General features: G+C 42.8%; 1 protein-coding gene across 2 annotated transcripts in view; it reads right to left on the bottom strand.

Annotated features, from left to right (window-relative positions):
• Positions 1–16,763, bottom strand: part of plpp3 (phospholipid phosphatase 3) — a 39,956-nt gene that overhangs the window by 11,885 nt on the left and 11,308 nt on the right. Inside the window, exons 2-5 of one of the 2 annotated variants that reach the window (XM_028027688.1) lie at positions 7,686–7,843; positions 4,010–4,102; positions 2,631–2,818; positions 2,476–2,533 (exon numbers count right to left, since the gene is read on the bottom strand). In XM_028027688.1, coding sequence (XP_027883489.1) covers positions 2,476–2,533; positions 2,631–2,818; positions 4,010–4,102; positions 7,686–7,843 — 497 coding nt within the window. Of the gene's footprint in view, positions 1–2,475; positions 2,534–2,630; positions 2,819–4,009; positions 4,103–7,685; positions 7,844–8,329; positions 8,485–16,763 lie in introns of both variants that reach the window. The other variant, XM_028027689.1, reaches the window with a different exon arrangement.

Below are 16,763 nucleotides of genomic sequence, written 5' to 3'. Positions count from 1 at the left end.
CAGTTCCAGAGTTTAAATGTTTATTAGAATTTAAACGTGTTCTTGCCGTTATTACCATTATATTACTTGGTCTCAAAACAGCAATATTATCGTTTATCACAATAAGCTCTGGGACAATTTATCGTCTAGCAAAATTTGTTATGGCGACAGGCCTAACTACTTTAAGCAGCATGTTGCTTATAAAATTGTCAGTTGTCACTTTTCTACTTGAATTGTCACAAATTGAACAAACTTCAATACAGTTATATATGTATATGTGTATATATATAGCTATATATTTTCTAGCTGTAGGGGAGACTTAAAAAGACAAGCTTAATTAGGGAATAAAGTGGATGTTGTAGTTATTGATCATGTCAAATATTAAAAAAAATAAAAAAGATCAAATAGATAGTGCTCAAAATATAACGGTACAGTACGTGATCCAACAGCTTGTAGAGCTGTCTTTAGCAGCAATAAACCAAAGTAGTGATTTTCTGTACAACTTTCTCAGCTCTTCACATTGTTGTGATCTGTTCTGTTCTTTCAGATGCATTTTTGGAAACTAAACTCTGCTGCCTTATTGAAGAATTGGGGTTTTCTTGTTCAACTCTTTAAGTGTGCTCTAATCCTCTTTAATATTTCACATGCAAACTGAGGACCATAGAGTCTGAATTGTGGCTCTTGGGTCTTTGTTTATCATTTCTTTGAGCTCTGCAGGGTCTGAAATTGGGACGAACTTGCTGGCACATCCACTCCTGGGAAGATTAGCTGCTGTGGTGAATGTTTTGTTGTTGGGAATACTTTTTTCTATTATGTACTTTAACTTGTTTGGAAGTAAACTCCATCCGAGACAGACTGTTTACTATTTTCCCTCTTAAATCCTTTGGAAACCTTCAGGGTGGGCCTTGTTTTTACATATGACTGCATATTGAATTAAAGCTGCACTATGAAAACCCAAAGAAAGCTGTTCTAAGCTGACTTCACGAGAGAGGGTGCCGGGTCTAAAGTCACATGACTGGTTTTCAGCTGGCACAAACAAAAAAGAATCCAGCCAGTTCCTGTTTCCACAAAGAATGCCTTCGCTCTTGACTTTTTTTTTTTTTCTGGTTGGGTTATGTACACTGAAATGTTCTCTAAAAGCTGTCAGGCTCTCCTTTGCACCCATCAGCTGCTCTCCATCCCCTTGTTTAGACCAACCTCCTCTGGCCAGAGTCCTGGGGTTTGCCACATCTGGAGCATCGGTCTGACTAGTGTGTTAAGCTGCGGCCTGGATGCAGCACATCTCCAATCCCTCCCTGCTCTTTTTTTCCCCACTCTTGACATTTTATTTAGCTCTACTCCTCTCTCTGCCCAGAGTGTGGTTGTAGGTTCACCCAGAGGCCGGGAAATGCCCACAACAAGCCGCCTCTCCATGGCGATATGCGACAATAAACCAAAACTCCAAATGTCAATCCAGTGTGAGAACCGGGGGCTGGCCTGTCACCACGGCACGCCAAGCTGTAACATTTTGTCATGTATGCATCGGCTGCACCAATTACTGCAACAAAAAAGGCATCCCTGTTGATCAGCTCCGTTCCCATTTTGGTGCTTTCCGCAAACCAGTCAAGACTTTGCTGGCGTTGCACAATCAGCCGAATGACAACGGTATCAAGTGGCACACACTTGCCTTTTTTGCTTTGGAGTTTAATCAGCAAGCAACTGAATTTCATCCCCCAAACTCTCTGTTTTTGTAGTTTCACCGATGTGCAATAAAGGCGATCCAGCTAAAATTTCACTGCGTATTGGCAAAATGACCGCTTCCTTGACTTTATGTCTTTACTTCGTAGGCACATAAAGCGAGTTTAAAACAATCGCTGTATAAACGTAGGAACAAAAAAGACGGGAGGCATCAAGCTATTGTTTTAGTGTGAGCAGTCCCTGCAGCAAAAAATGCTCAAGCCTCTCTTGCCACAGATCGTAAATTGAATTTAAGTCTGAACGTTCACTGGGCTAGTTAAAGTTCAGACTTTGATCTAACTGTAGCCCAGACTGTATGTTTAAGGTTGTCCCAACCCTGGAAAAAATTTTGCAGTTTTCAGGTGACAAGAGAAGAAAAAATAAACAAATAAATCAAGCTGCATAACTTTTTCGGCAAAGGACTGTAATTAAAACCATTAGAGGCATGATTCATCCCGAAGCTCTAAGTCTCACCTGACACCCACAAGGTTAAAGGGACAGAACAGGAAATGAACATGCAGCTGCCCCAACGAAAACAGGTGGAGAACACTCATTCGTCTCCTCGGGGTTCAAAGGGAGCATAAAAAAAGAGGGAGGAGACGAAGTGATGAAAGAATCAAAACAATATTCCCACACACCCCGTTTTTAAAAGGAGGAATCCCCTAATCAGAGCCCAGCCTTCTTTCTTCCCATGACTGCTTTTAACAATGCAATGCTTTGTTGCTGTTATTGTCTGCCAATGAGGCCGCAAGCGCGTGAGAGAAAATAATGATTACTTACAGCCAAGTAGAGCATACTAAACAGGGAAAAGGAGGCATGTCCTGAGAAGAAGGATTTCCTGCAGAGGGAGAAAGAGATTATTTTAGGCCCATTGTTTTCTGTTTGGCTGTTCGAGAAGTGCCTTCATGTGAACGCACGGCCGCGTCTTTACACACCTGGCTTCCTGCACTTCACTCTCGTCCCCGGTGCAAGTGTAGTTGGTGATGTATCCGAGGGAACAGTTGATGGTGGAGAAGTCCGGTTTGCAGACATCCAGGAAGTGGGGTCTCATCCGACCCACCGACACCTTGGCGATGTCCGTGAATGACTGGCTGACGGCACAGCCGAACAGAAACACGCCTATCTGCAAGATGAAGCGCCGTGAAGGTCAGATACATGCGGAACGCACCATGGTAGAGCAAAACACAAAAATTAAAACACAGTAGAAGCACTGAGAAGAATAAGACGGGGGAATCAATTCAAATTTTTTAATCGAGTCAATTGCAAGGTCTGTACTTATTTGCATTTTAGTTGGAACATTGCAACATTTTCAATTCACAAAACATTTATTTGCTAAATTATTTAATAGATAGACCCACAAAATCAACCACAAACATATTTTTTGTTTTAAATCTGTTATTTAGGTTTTTCAGCAATCGGATTTGGTGTAAAGTGCAGTTACACCCACTCAGTTTTCAAGCGATTCATGAATCCCGGATCGTACGGAAGTGATTCTTCTTTCAAGAATCACTTCCGTAGAAATGTGGGATATGCCCGCGGACCTTAGCGTTGGTGAAGTCTGTGATTGTTGCTGATGTTTTCATTAGGATGGTATTTTAGGCTTGGTTAGCCTCCATGAGAGGCTAACAACTATGTGCACACAACAATAGCATTATCCAGCGTCCCATCAGATCATTTCAGGAAGCAAGAATTAACTTCCAGTTGGTTAAGAGAAGCGTTTTTGTCGCCCATTGATGTATGGCCGTACCTGATGACACGTGTAGACAAAGATTTCACTCTGAACTTTCGTATGTAAAAAAAGCAACTAATTGTGTTAACATTTTTAGCACGTTAAATTCTATGCAACTAAATAACCCAAATTAATTTGTTAAAAGTCCTGGCCCTCCTAAGAAACCAATTTATAAGAGAGAGTTTATAAATTCTTAGCGTGTTGAAGGCAGAAGCAGGTTTCTCATTTCCAGTATCTAGACTTTCTGCTGGCAGGGAATTAATGTGCTGCTAGGAACTTTATCACTTTATCGATAAATGGTTCATTGCCGTCCTCAGATAATCTATTTGTTTACATGCAAATGTTTCTTAGAGTCTTTTGAAGATACCCAAAATAACAAGGTTAAGATTTTAATCAAAGCAGCAATCACGCTGACAAACGTGAAACTGCATTGTTCTTGTAATTTCACTTCCTCTGGCACCGCCACCGCTGCAGCTTGCTCTGACTCAGTGGCACAATTACCATCCGACCTCTGATCTGCAGCTGAGAAGATGCCGTGTGTGACGGGAGTTCAGTGAATGGCATTTGAGCAAAACCCGAGCTGACCTGTTTGTAGAGCGCCGCCACGTAAGAATTCCCAACAAACGACTTGGTTCCCACGTGCAGCTGGTGAATCCTGAAGCATTCTCCGATCACAATCTAAAAGAAACAATTTGGTCATGACGGTAAGACGAGTGCTTGTGAAGCCCACAGTTAGAGAATGGATTTACATGCAAGGCGCTATGAGACACTACAACATGTTAATGTTTTAGTACGATTCATGCAAAAATAAAAAATTCAAACTCATTTCCAGGATGGGGAGTGAGATTTAGCAGACGGTATGTAAAGAACAAACAGCAGGAGATGCACACAGAAAAAAACACATATATTAAGCATGGCCTGCCTTTCCATTAGGCAGTTTGGGTAGATGGAGAATGAAAGGGCTTTGCATAATGATAAAACACAATAACAAAAGCTCAGATGTGAAAGGGGGAGAAAAATGATCAAAGTTCAACAAATCACTATGACTGGGAGGGTATATGAATCAGTCTGACTAGTCTTTGATATAAAAAGGGTTTACGATATGTCATCTGCTACATAGTTCAAGTCCAGCAGGCCATACCGTGACTTCTGTGGTATTCTAGCCAGGTGGTTTTAAGTAGCGTTGGGCCTCATGGAAAGAACCTTAGCTGCTCTAAGGGGACTCAAGACGAGCCAAAGCTCAAAGCACAGAGACATCAATCAAATCCTTACCAACCAGAGGAACCTACGGACTGGCTACTCTTTCCTTCCAAACAGGTCTTCATCTTATGAAAATGTTTACCTGCCCACCTGTATCCCAACAGACAGCTGCTGCTCTGGCACTTTGACTCTCCCTTCGCAGCCAATCGCACTATGAGGAGTTTGTATCGTAGTGTTTTCGTGAGTCATCACCCACTGAAAATGTCACAGACGATTACGCGTTCACAAATACCGTTTGTTTAAAATATCGTGTTTTTGAGATTAGAAGTGTTTAAAACAGAAGGTGTGGGTTTCGTCTTGGCAATTGGCCATTAGATTCAGCCTCTTTTTGGAGCAAATCTGGATTTGTACAACATGAAGATACAATAAGAGTTACTTACAGGAGGTAAAATGTCAAGACCCTTGTAAACGCCCCTGAACTAAACTGCCCCTTTAAGTGCCCAGTTTCTCTTTTCTGTGTCCTTCTGATCCACAAACTAAATGATAATTCTCGCTAGTTAGACATCAAAAGGTGTCCATTGTCATCTGTTCTCTCTTCCATGACTTTAGAGAGTTTATACAATTGTGTTCCTATGAAATTCTTTTTAAGCTGAATATGAGACAAGCTAGGTTAATGGAATATGAACCCTGCTATTGAGTGTTATGTTGTTAAGTTTTTAGTGTCGATATCCCAGCCTTTCCTCAGCGTCGTGTGGGCAGATAAGTGACTCAGAACCAGCAGACACAAACAGGAAGGTGGACTTTGTGTGCCGCTGAATTGCTCTGATCAGAGTGGAAGATTAGAAGCGTGCACACTAGTTTATTTGGATTCTCAGCATTTACATTCAGAGCTCTCCTCTTCTTCTTCTAGTCCCACTACTCCAGGTTTATCCCCTCGGTTTCTGGCTGTGTAGGAGCAGACACATCCTACGGTTCCAGCCGAAGTGGAATCTGCTCTTCTAAACCAAGTGCATTGGTGTACATGCGCGCATCTACGTGTGCGCGCAAGCTTGTTAGCAGGAACGGTGCTGGCATGGCAGTAGACGCCTCTAATGGAAGACAGCTGTGTGAGACACGCCAGCTTTGCCCACATGTGAACATGTGAGGGGGGCTAACTAGCCCACGCTTATGCTCCTGCTTTCAATAAGCAGAAGAGCTGAGCTGGTACTGTGGTACAGTGCATATAAATGTGTGTGTGTGCCCACTAAGGAGATCACAACGAGACGCCGGTGAGGCGACAGCTGAGCCTGGGAACCCCTAAGTCTGGGGACTGTAAACTTCACCTACACTAACCATGTGGCACTAATTGATTAGAGTATATTTCCATTACGCCTGGCCCCATCATAATTTGCTCACACGGCACTGGAGTTATTCCGCTTTACTCAAGTATGAACGCAGCAAAACCAGCAAGAGCTTCATGCTGTGAGACACTCCGGGCTATCATTAGCTGTGTTTCCATTAGAAATGCGGCAAAACTTTGTCAATATTCCGCTAACGCTGAACCCCCTCCACAATTTGGCAATTGCTGTGATTCCACAAAATAAAAAACGCAATTAAAATCACATGTGAGTAAGTTTGTTCATGTGATAAGTCATTAATAAAAATCCTCCAAATACTTCTTGTTGTCTACTACGTGGTTTGCACCAGTATTAACAGCCAGTCGTTGATCACATGACTCATGTGATGCAAAAAAAAAGGGTTTCCACTGTCAAATAAACTCGTTTCTATATGACCAAAAATCCATCTCATCCCAGCTCCAAAATGTTTTATAAAAAAACAAGACTTTTTTTTTTTTTCCGAAATTGGAGTGTTTACACTAAGTGAATTTCTATTCGAAATGTCAAATGGTTAATGGAAACACAACTAGTGAGGCTCCGACGTCATGGGAGAGAACAACATCGCATTTAACCAAAGTACAGCGTGGAGCACCAAGGGATCCAGCAACATCTCTTTGGTCCGTGTCATCTAAGTTACTTTCTACATACCCAAACACCCAACTCTTTAATCTCACTACCTCTGACCTACTTAACCAGTCATGATACTAAGGTAGTATTGAAAAAAAACAACAACAAAAAAATGACTCAAAGCAGCAGTTGAAGAACAAAGGGTGAAAAAACAAACTAGAGATGGAGGTGGGATACATGTATGACCCATTTACAGTGTCCTGTAGAGGTTTGTCACATTTATATGTTTTATTGGGATTTTATGTGACAGAGCAAAACACAAAGTAGTGCATAAATCAGAAGTGAATTAAAATCAGAATAGAGTGGCATACATTTTTATGGCACTCTAAGTCCTAGTCTGACTTTGACTAGGAAATTCATTTCGTTGTAGTTCTGGCTGTTAAGGATTGTTGTCCAGCTGGATACTGAACTTCCACAGTCTCACTTTTTTTGTACAAGTATTAGGGCCATAATAATAATAATACAATAGAATAAAATTAAATTATGAGAATAAAGTAATACAATTACAAAAGGTTAAATAACACAAGAATAGAGTTGTGATAATATCAGAATAAAATCAACATTTCGAGAATAAAGTCATATTACTACATGAATAAGTCACAGTAATATGACTTTATTCCCAGGTTTGTTTGTTTTTTAAGTTTTGCACCTTCTGACTTGTTTTCTTTCAAGTTTGCCATTTGTGGCTTTATTTCTTTGCTCTGAATTTTATTCTGGATTTTATTTGGAGTATCAGTGTAAAGAGGGTCTGAATGAAAACACAAATCCCAATTTTCTGACTTTCAAAAAAGTTTTGAAAACCGTCTAATACTTTGTTTCCTCTCCACAATTATGAGCTACTTTGTGTTAGTCCACAACATATAATCCCAAATATGTTTAAATTTGTAGACTTAAAAAAAAATTAGGGGTAATCTGCAAGGCACTGCATGGGGGTGTTTTTCTTTTTAATTTTATATAACAAATAGCTAAGACGCTTGATGACATGTCCATGAGAGGAGTCTAGGAGTCTGAGAAGAAGGAAGCAGCAATTAAAGGGAGATGTTATAGGGTCGACTTACAGAGACGGTGCCAATAAGAATGCCAACGCCACAAAGCACGGCATCACTAATGGTCTCTCCCTCTTTTCGGGGGAAGCGGATGGACTCGTCCGAACAGTAAAACCCGCGCTGGTATGGCTTTATGGTGCTAGTCTCAATGATCAGGAAAGGCAGGCTAGCTACAAAAAAGACACAAAGAAAGAGAGAGAGAGGGCAAGAAGGAGAGAGAGAGAGAGAGAAGGACAGGAAGAGAGGGAGAGAAGAAAGAAAGGCATAAACGCCCCAGGTCAGTGACACAGACATAAACAGGACAGAACAGGAGCAGCACAGGGAGCATGCTGGCACCAGGGGGATCATGGGTCGTCAGAAAAAGGGTGGGGCTTGAGGAGGCCATGGGTTGACACCTCGGCTTAAAGAAGTGACAGTTTTCCAAGTATGCGGAAATAACACAAGATCTGACTCCAGTGTCAGATCTGGAGTTTATGACGAGCATCTGACAAAACGTTTGCACCGTCACTCCTCCGCAGCTACATCATGAGCCTCGAGCCCTCCCTGTTTCTGTTTCGATTGCTCTCCACGGCCGGTCGGTCTTTGTGGCATCAGGAAGAAAAAAAAGCCCACAGGTCGGTGCCGTGTCGGGGCGGGGCACGAGTGGGGGGACTTACGGACACCATGGGCAGTGTCAGACCAACAGAAACCAGCACTGAAGAGGGCACGGTGCTCCTCTTGTAGGGGTATTTCAGGCTGGAGTCACTGCAGTAGAACCCCCTCTGGTATGGACGAACAGATGAACGATGCAGAACCAGGCTCGGCAGCATAGCTACACACACACGCACACACACACACATATGGATAGAGGTATGAACTCACACATACACACACGCTTTTGTACAAGTCTGGCACTGGACACACCTAAAAGGGAATTTATTCAGTGTCAAATCCACTTACCTGTAAGCTGTTGGGAAAAGGATACTGTTAAAACACACATTAACACATAAAACCTTCACACGTGTGTTTGAGCTTCACTTTAAAAAGCTGTTGACTCAGCAGACTTTCCGCTGCTGCAATTGTTGACAAGCCGTTTAAGTGCTGAAGTTGATCCTGTAGGATCACTCCCCTCTGACTGAACAAACAGACCCACGGGCCCACCTATTAGGACAACAGAAGCTCGTCGACGCGCGAGTTGAGCCACGACTTAATGGTTTAATTCGATGGAGATGATCTGAAGCGAGCGCTGCAGTTCACTAGGACTTTTAGAGAGAAATCAAGGTATCTCTGGTGAGGATGTGCAAACGCCTTCAGATGTCTTTTGTCTGTTTCAAAAACATTGTGATACTCTGGTTAATAACCCACAACTTTCTGTTTCCCTTAAGTATAAATGAGACGTGACACAGTGTCATTTCTTCTGGCCGCTGCTCACTAAGCCTGGATGAGAACCCACATTTATCCAGCCATCACGTACAGTGGTCAGATAAGACTAAGCCTGAGCTTTTTGACAACAAACACTCCAGGTGGAGTTGAAGTGAAACAAAGGATCGCTATTTGGAAAAGCACCTTGTGTCCACTGTGAACACTGTGTTTTGTTCTATTCCAAAGGCCCTGGGGACCCTGTAGGGCACAGAGTGTCACGATTAGTTTGAATTACCAGGAAATTTTAAATACAAAGTTGCTCGACTTTGGCAGAACAATAAAAACAGATAATCACTGGGCTTTTCAACTTGAAAGCAATCCAAACATGTGGCGCAATCAACAGAAATGGTTCACCAGACACATAAATCAACTTTCTCTGATGCCTGTTAAATAAATTTTATTTTTCTGCGAAAAGACCCGAGGAGAAAAGATAGGATTCTGGATATGCTATAGTCTAAAGAAATGAAACATTATTCTCTTAAACTTTGTGCAGTGCTACAGAAGAATCAGTCCTATTGGCCGAAAGGGGTTGTAAAAAGAATATAATGATAATGGTGCCACTTCTGATTAAAAACAGATATTTATTTTATTATCCAATGAAATAATGTACAATAATTAAAGGCTGTAGTTTAAAAAAAATCCCAAGGGGAAATACAGACTTGAGAGGAATTTATTTTCAAGCTTTTTAAGTATTTACTAAGAATGCTAACAAATCTGTCCGCTTTTTTTCTCCAACCAATAATTTGGAGACTAATTTGGAGAGTTATCTTGTCTTATTTTCATCTAAAACCTCTTTCAAACAAATTTCAAGAAAGAAAAGGTATGCACCAACACCAACACCACGCGCACAAATGGACACACTAAGCCAAAATCCCATCCAATTGGCAGAAAATAAAAAAACATGTCTCCAATAAAAGCAAAACGCGTACAGTCGAACAAACTTTGGCCTGGGCCTCAGAAGATTTCCATGAGGGATTTAAAAAGTGTGAAACCTAAGAAAAACAAAAGCAAGCCCACCCGAGTCTGGAACATTTTTCGCATGAGAACATGTTTTGGCGTGGATGCGTGTGACCATAGTTACTCATAAAAACAGAGGGAGCAGAAGACACGAAGGCATCCCGACGAGCCACACGCAGACACACCAGTATATACATTCGATGTCTGCCCAGAGAGTGTCTGCCCGCAGCTATGGGGTTAGTTCAAATCACACACAGGGGCTTTCGAAACATTAGAATTAAAGTCAGAGATCTGATCATGAAAGTACTTAATTTGGCCAAGAACCGCATGTGTCGTCTACACCAGCGATCGGACTGGAAGATTATGTTACTGGTTTGTTCTGTAAAAACACAACACGGACCAGAAACCACTCAGATGAACTTCACATTAAGCATGCCGGTGAGTTGTGCACTCTCAGCTCCCAGACTCACATCCTGCTACCGACGGAGAGAAGGGGAGATGTTGTCTCAGGTGTGTACCACATCAGTGAGCGGACGCTTAGACTCTGTCAATAGTATTGTGGCTAAAGCCCAAAGGAAAATAAAGTGAAACCTGATGTTATGGGCAAATCTAATCCAGTGGGGCGTGCTGTGGTGGCGCAGGGGGTTAGCACGCCCCACGTTTGGAGGCCTTAGTCCTCGATGCGGACGTCGCGGGTTCGACTCCCGGTCCCGGCGACCTTTGCCGCATGTCTTCCCCCTCTCCTCACACTCCTTCCTGTCTGCCTACTGTAGAAGAAATACGAGCCACTAGCGCAGCAAAAACTCTTCAGAGAAAAAAAAGGGAAAAAAAACAAAAAACATCTAATCCAGTGATAATGAGTTCTCGGGTGTGGATGTGGAACGGGATATGGAACGGACCACTGACCACAAAGGGGTAAAACACAGAGAATCACAACCATGCACCCAACTCATAATTCTAGGTCAATTTTGGCTTACATAATACTGGGTACTCTCTCTGGGAGTACCCAGAAAGAACCAACTCATGCACAGGATTCAACATACAGACTCTTAGCTACGAGGCAAATTTGCATATGTTGATGTCAAGGAGATCTAAAGTGGTAGTTTTTGGGTAACTTCTTTAAAAAGGATAAACTACTTGGTATATTTCCTAAAGCAAATGAATCTTTCCCTTCATCTCCGAATCTAAATGTTTCCAAAGACAAGGTCTCGTAATAGAACAAAAATATTTCTATAAGAAGAAAGAAAGCCAGTCGACAAACACACCTAACAATGATTTCGGGAATGCCAGGATGCTTTGACTTCCCTTGACACTAAGCTAGACATTCATCTTCTTCTCCCTGATGACTTTGTAAAAAAGGAGCAGAAATACCTGGATGTCTAAGTGTAAGTTAAAATATCTCTGTCCGTAATGTTTCTCTCTGCAGTGGTTACCAAAGGGCAAATGGACGGGATGGCCACTCAGCCAGACACCTGCATAAACAGTATGCAGCAGAGGGTTTCAGTAAGCTTGCTGGTGGGCCCACACAGGGCTTGGCCAGGCTTTGGTGGTGTCTGAGAACCAAGCTGTCCACACACCATGCAGGGTTAGCTTTAGGTGAGCACAGAACTGTGGAAGTTCAGGCAGACCAAAGCAGGGCAGGACGGTCAACAGAACTTAAGACTGGCTGATTGTACAGCAGATATGGGTTGTATCTTCATGTGTGTCTTGTGGCTCAGGGTCACGTAGCCACAAATAATACCGTAAACAAAGCATCTACTATGCATATGCAGGTATTTTGATTAAAAGAAGTTTAGAAATGGGACTGCGCTTTCTCACACGGGAATCTCGAAGGACTTTCTTCCTCTGGACCCTCGCCATCTTTTCCGTCCCTCGGCTACTTCTGGAGGGGGGATTCAAATGCAAATAAGCAGAAGTGAAGAAAAGGTCACAAACACTCAGACGCGAGCACATACACGGCAACCAAGTAAAGGCTTCGCCGATTGGAGAACACCATGGGAACCTTTGACGAGCTGAACAACTGAAAGAGTAAAGTGAGATCGAGCGGCCGACCATCACGACACTCTCTATTGATAATTAGTGAAAGGCTCTCTGTCTGCACGCTACCCAGCCCCGAGATGCCAGGCTGTTTTATTCCCCCCACCCTGAGAATAAAACAGCCTGCCATGTGGACATTCTCCTCATTCCACAGTCCATCCATGAAGCTCTTCCTGCTGAATATTGTTGACTCTGTCACATCTGACAGGGGAACATGCGTGTTTCTGACGCAAGGATCTATTAACAGGCTACACACAGGCAATGCCTGCAATATTTAACGCTCTTGACGTTTCCATGTAGTTTAGGTCCAGATTAGTTGGTCCGAAACTATGAAGCGAATGGTTAACGTGACCAAACTGGACCTAAACTATAGTGAAACAACTACAGTCTCAAAATCGTCAAAGCAGTTTCTGCTAATTTTTTATTTTTATTCACCTTTAAGCTGCTGTAAAATGGGAATATCATGGTTATTTCCAAAGAAGATTGTTATTTACACACAAATTGGAGATAGGTGGCGGCGCACCACTGATGGTCTTCCTGCTAGAAACATGTACTAACAAAAAAGTAAAGCAGTATAAAAATAAATAAAACAGTTTTGACCAGAAATTCTTCACATATTCTCTTCTAGGTATACGTTTTCCACAGGAAGAACCTCCTACATTCATTTTCTGCGTGAATAATTATGCAATTCTCTTCAAATAATCATCCAATTGAAAATGAGATGATCATTTAAAGGTAGGATAGTTTGGCGGTTGGTCTTGATTCCACTCAAATCACCTATTGGCTTTACCCCTCCTGGGGAGCCAACTAATCTGAATTTATACTACATCAAGACACCAAAAGTGTTACCTACAACAAGTAAGACAGCTTATAATGTTTAAACAGAACCTCACAGATCCTGAATCATCTGTTCACGTTTGTAGTGGTGTGATGAAATATGACCCCTTTTTCGGCAGGAGAATAAAGGACAAGTGACCTTCAGAGGGTCCTGTTGACGCAAACAGAGGAAGATCGAGAGATGGGGGAGTGTCGGAGGGAAAGAGAAAGAAACAAGCGAAAAAAGCGGGCAGGCCTGTTGGCAAAGGCTTGTGGTCCATCACTAAATTAATAAGGCATTCACTTTACTACCCCCGTCATATAATCAGGGACATTTAGGAATGATTCACATTTTTGGAATCCCCAAAGAAAGGGTGAAGTCCAGTTTTGGTTCCACTGCGCCCAAAGAGGAAACCGTTTTCTCAACCCATTTACTTGTGTTGTTCTGTTTCACTTTGTCGGGAGATCTTGTACATGAGGTGCTTGTTGGGGCAAATGAGCCTTACAAGTTATCAAGCCACTGAGGTGCTTTCAAATGCCAAAAACAGGCGCCTGAGAATAATTCGAGCCTCCAAAAATCTGCAGAGGTCCTAGAGGTAGAAAGGGGAGAAGGCCAGAAAGTGACTATCCAAAGTGGGTGGCTTGTTGGGTTTGGGAAAAGTTCTATTTGTCTTATCAGATTCCGACATGCATTTCTCTCTTTCATCCCATGAGGAGAACCACTGCAGACCGCTAAACACTACATACCGCAGGTCAGAGGGAGGCTTTTCTCTTTGGCTGCTTGAATTAGTGTTTTTATTGCCGAGGTCACGGCAGGGCCTTCATGCGTGCACAAGGGTGGGCGTGTGTGTGTGAGTGTGAAACCGCCGCATTTATTTTCCATCTGCAAATCCGCTCACATGTTCATACTAGGCTTTCTAAAGTATTGTGTGTGCATGTGTATGCACACTGTGGGCATGTGTATGCTACTAGCGGTGCTTGTGTGTGTGTGTGCATGCATATGTTTATGCGACAGGATTACCCAGCAGGGCCTCCTTTTTGATTGGCTTTTGGGGTTAAATTTAGTAGAGTAGGTTAGAGGTTCTATTGCTGGAACCAGCAGAGAGTAAGAGCATGTGCCTAACTCGATGCTTTTGATTTAAAAACATCTTCATTACTTTTTATGCCCTTTTTTGTGTGAAGAAAGATCAGGAGGTCTCTATTATTTAGAGATTTATTATATAAGAGGAAACAATAGCCATTCTAATGCCAACTACCCCTCTGTGCCCCTTTCAAAGGTTAATTCTTCCTGACACGGAACTAATGCCCCAGCAGAAACAACACCTGACTGTCCACACTGCTGACCTCTCTCGACTCGCGCATCACTCTCTATTGACATTTTAATGTGCTTCCATGGCTTCTGGGGGCTGAAGTGGAATGATATTGTGATTATGGCGCCTGAGCCCTATAGTCATCAGTGAGTGAGAGGTGAATGGGAGGCGGGGCAGGCCGGAGGAAGAGGTATTGTAGACCAGGCTAATGGAGGATTTCCTACTCCTGTCTCTCCAGCACACCCATGTGACCTTTCCTGTCAAGGAGTGGGGGAATGTGGAGGAAGGGTACAGAGGGCGGAGGCCACATTGGACTTGACTTCATAGATTTACTCAATAAATCAGTGAAACTTTGCCGTGCTTTCTCCTTTTGTTTCTTTCGCTGCTTGTCTAGCTGATTGAAATGAAGCTGGGCTGTCAGTGGTTGAGCTTTGAGCACCTCAAATTGTTCTAGTGAAGAATGGCAACCTCTTCAGAGCTGCTAGTGCTTGGATATAGACATTTTCCTGACATGAATTAGCTGGATTTATGATAAATGATTCAACGCCATCCAAATCAGACTCTTAAAAGCAATTACTGTCCTTAGCCACTGATGTTTCCCCTTTATTCTTGTTATTGCTGTTTTGTGTGTTTTGTTTGACACGACCGCAGGTCATTTAGCCCATTTGCCAAATCATAACCCAATTTTATACCTTCATGTTGCCCAATGTCCTGGAAATGGTGAGGGTGAAACGACTAAATCTAAAACTGAATAAAATTGCGACGGTCCCCACATGTCACCACTCCACCACCTCAGTGCCCTTATGACCCTTGTGACCTGCCTACTCTGTTGCTCAAATCTGATTAAGTTTAATAAAGTCAACTAAAGGAGGGAAATCTCCTTTCTCCCTCTAATTGACCTGAAAACAGGCTAATTAAACAATGTCATTTTGCATCTTTTGCCATTTTGCACGTTTACAGTTTCGTTGTTTCATACCCAAATTTATGCATTGTACTTCTTTTTATATCATCTACCACCAGAGTTCATAAAAAAACCCCAATGAAATTAAACTTGCACGCCATCTACAAAAGGGTTAGTTTATGGGAGCAGAATGGAAGCAGGAAGTGATTAAATGATGATGTGAATGTAATGTGAAGTGAAGAGGGGTGGAACTACCATGGACCGCAACCAAATTCAATATGTTGTTGCTTTGACTGTACAAGTAGTACCCCAAATACTACCAGACATATGACTTTGACTGTTGCTCACTTTGGCTAGGCAAGTCAAGACCTTAATACACCCCTGATATATAGATCTGCTACATTTTCTTGTTTATCTTTGTTCCAAGTCTCCTGCAGGAAACTACTGTCATAGTTTTAACACTCAGTCGTGGATCGACTTGTGCACTCTGTAACCTAATCTGCACTGGGTATTAAAGTGTACTGTATTGCTAAGCAGCAGAATGGGTGGAGATTACTCTGTAGCTATATGATATGTGCGTGACAGAGACACGAGAGGAAAAAAAAAAACTGTAAGGTTCTCTTGGGCTTGAATGCCTCTACAAGTTGCAAATCAGGGTGCAGCTGCAATGTGGATGCCAACTCAAGCATGTTTGTTTAGGTGTGATAAGCACTGTGTGCAAACAGTGGGAGTGAGAGTTTCTGATAAGAATTAGATAACTAGCGGTGAGCTGCCAAGTGCATCTGTTGGTGGATGTTGTTAAAGTGAAGGCAGGTGAGCAGGGAGGGAGCCCAGCAGCAGCATCAATACCTGGGCGTCAAGGTGCCCACATAGCTTTTACCTTCAGGTCAGTCACAGGTTTGAGAATGAAAGCCGTTTAGGAATGGAGTGCTTAGTTTAATTGAGGCTCATGACAAACCACTCACAAAAACTAGAGCTACAGGTCAGCAGAGAGGGCTGCAGCGTTGCTGTGACACCATTCTGTAGCATGCGAGGGCCAGAAATGCCACAGTAACACTGCCTATTATCTGTGGGAGTGTGTCGCTGGGTGTGTGGCTGTTAAAGTGAATTACTGTGGTTCCACCGGGGCAACATTGCCAAAGCCTCTCTCTCTCTCTCTTTCTGTCTCTCTCAGTTTTAACTTGTCGACCACAAAGGACTTTAACAACGTCCTTGCAATCCAAATAAACAATCTGGGCTCCATAAAAACCACCCAAGCTCCATGCATTTACATAATCACTGTTTAGGAAAAGCTACTCTCATAAACATGAGCTCGAGCATGCGCGATGAAACGCCGATACAGATGTTTGGCTCAGGATGCCGCTTTATTGTTCCCACTGGCTGCTGATGTGTATCAGCCATGCACGCACACACACGCACGCAAGCGCGCACACATACGGCGACACACAGGAGTGGCTGAGGTCAGCAGAGTTGTCCACACATTGAATCCCCCTGTCAGAGTGAATGCCACGGCAAAAGGGAGGCCACCGGCTGAAACATGTGCTTACTCAGAAAGATTTTATTCATAGGAATAAATGCCTTTAACACACAGGCATGTGTTGGGACACTCTCGAGGGGGACTCCTACCAGCAGGCACCTGTTCAGGCAGCCTCTGCTGAATGCTGCTTC

Source organism: Xiphophorus couchianus, chromosome 9 (assembly GCF_001444195.1).
Source record: "Xiphophorus couchianus chromosome 9, X_couchianus-1.0, whole genome shotgun sequence".
NCBI classification, from domain to species: Eukaryota; Metazoa; Chordata; class Actinopteri; order Cyprinodontiformes; family Poeciliidae; genus Xiphophorus; species Xiphophorus couchianus.
This window is presented reverse-complemented; position numbering and strand designations above follow the sequence as displayed.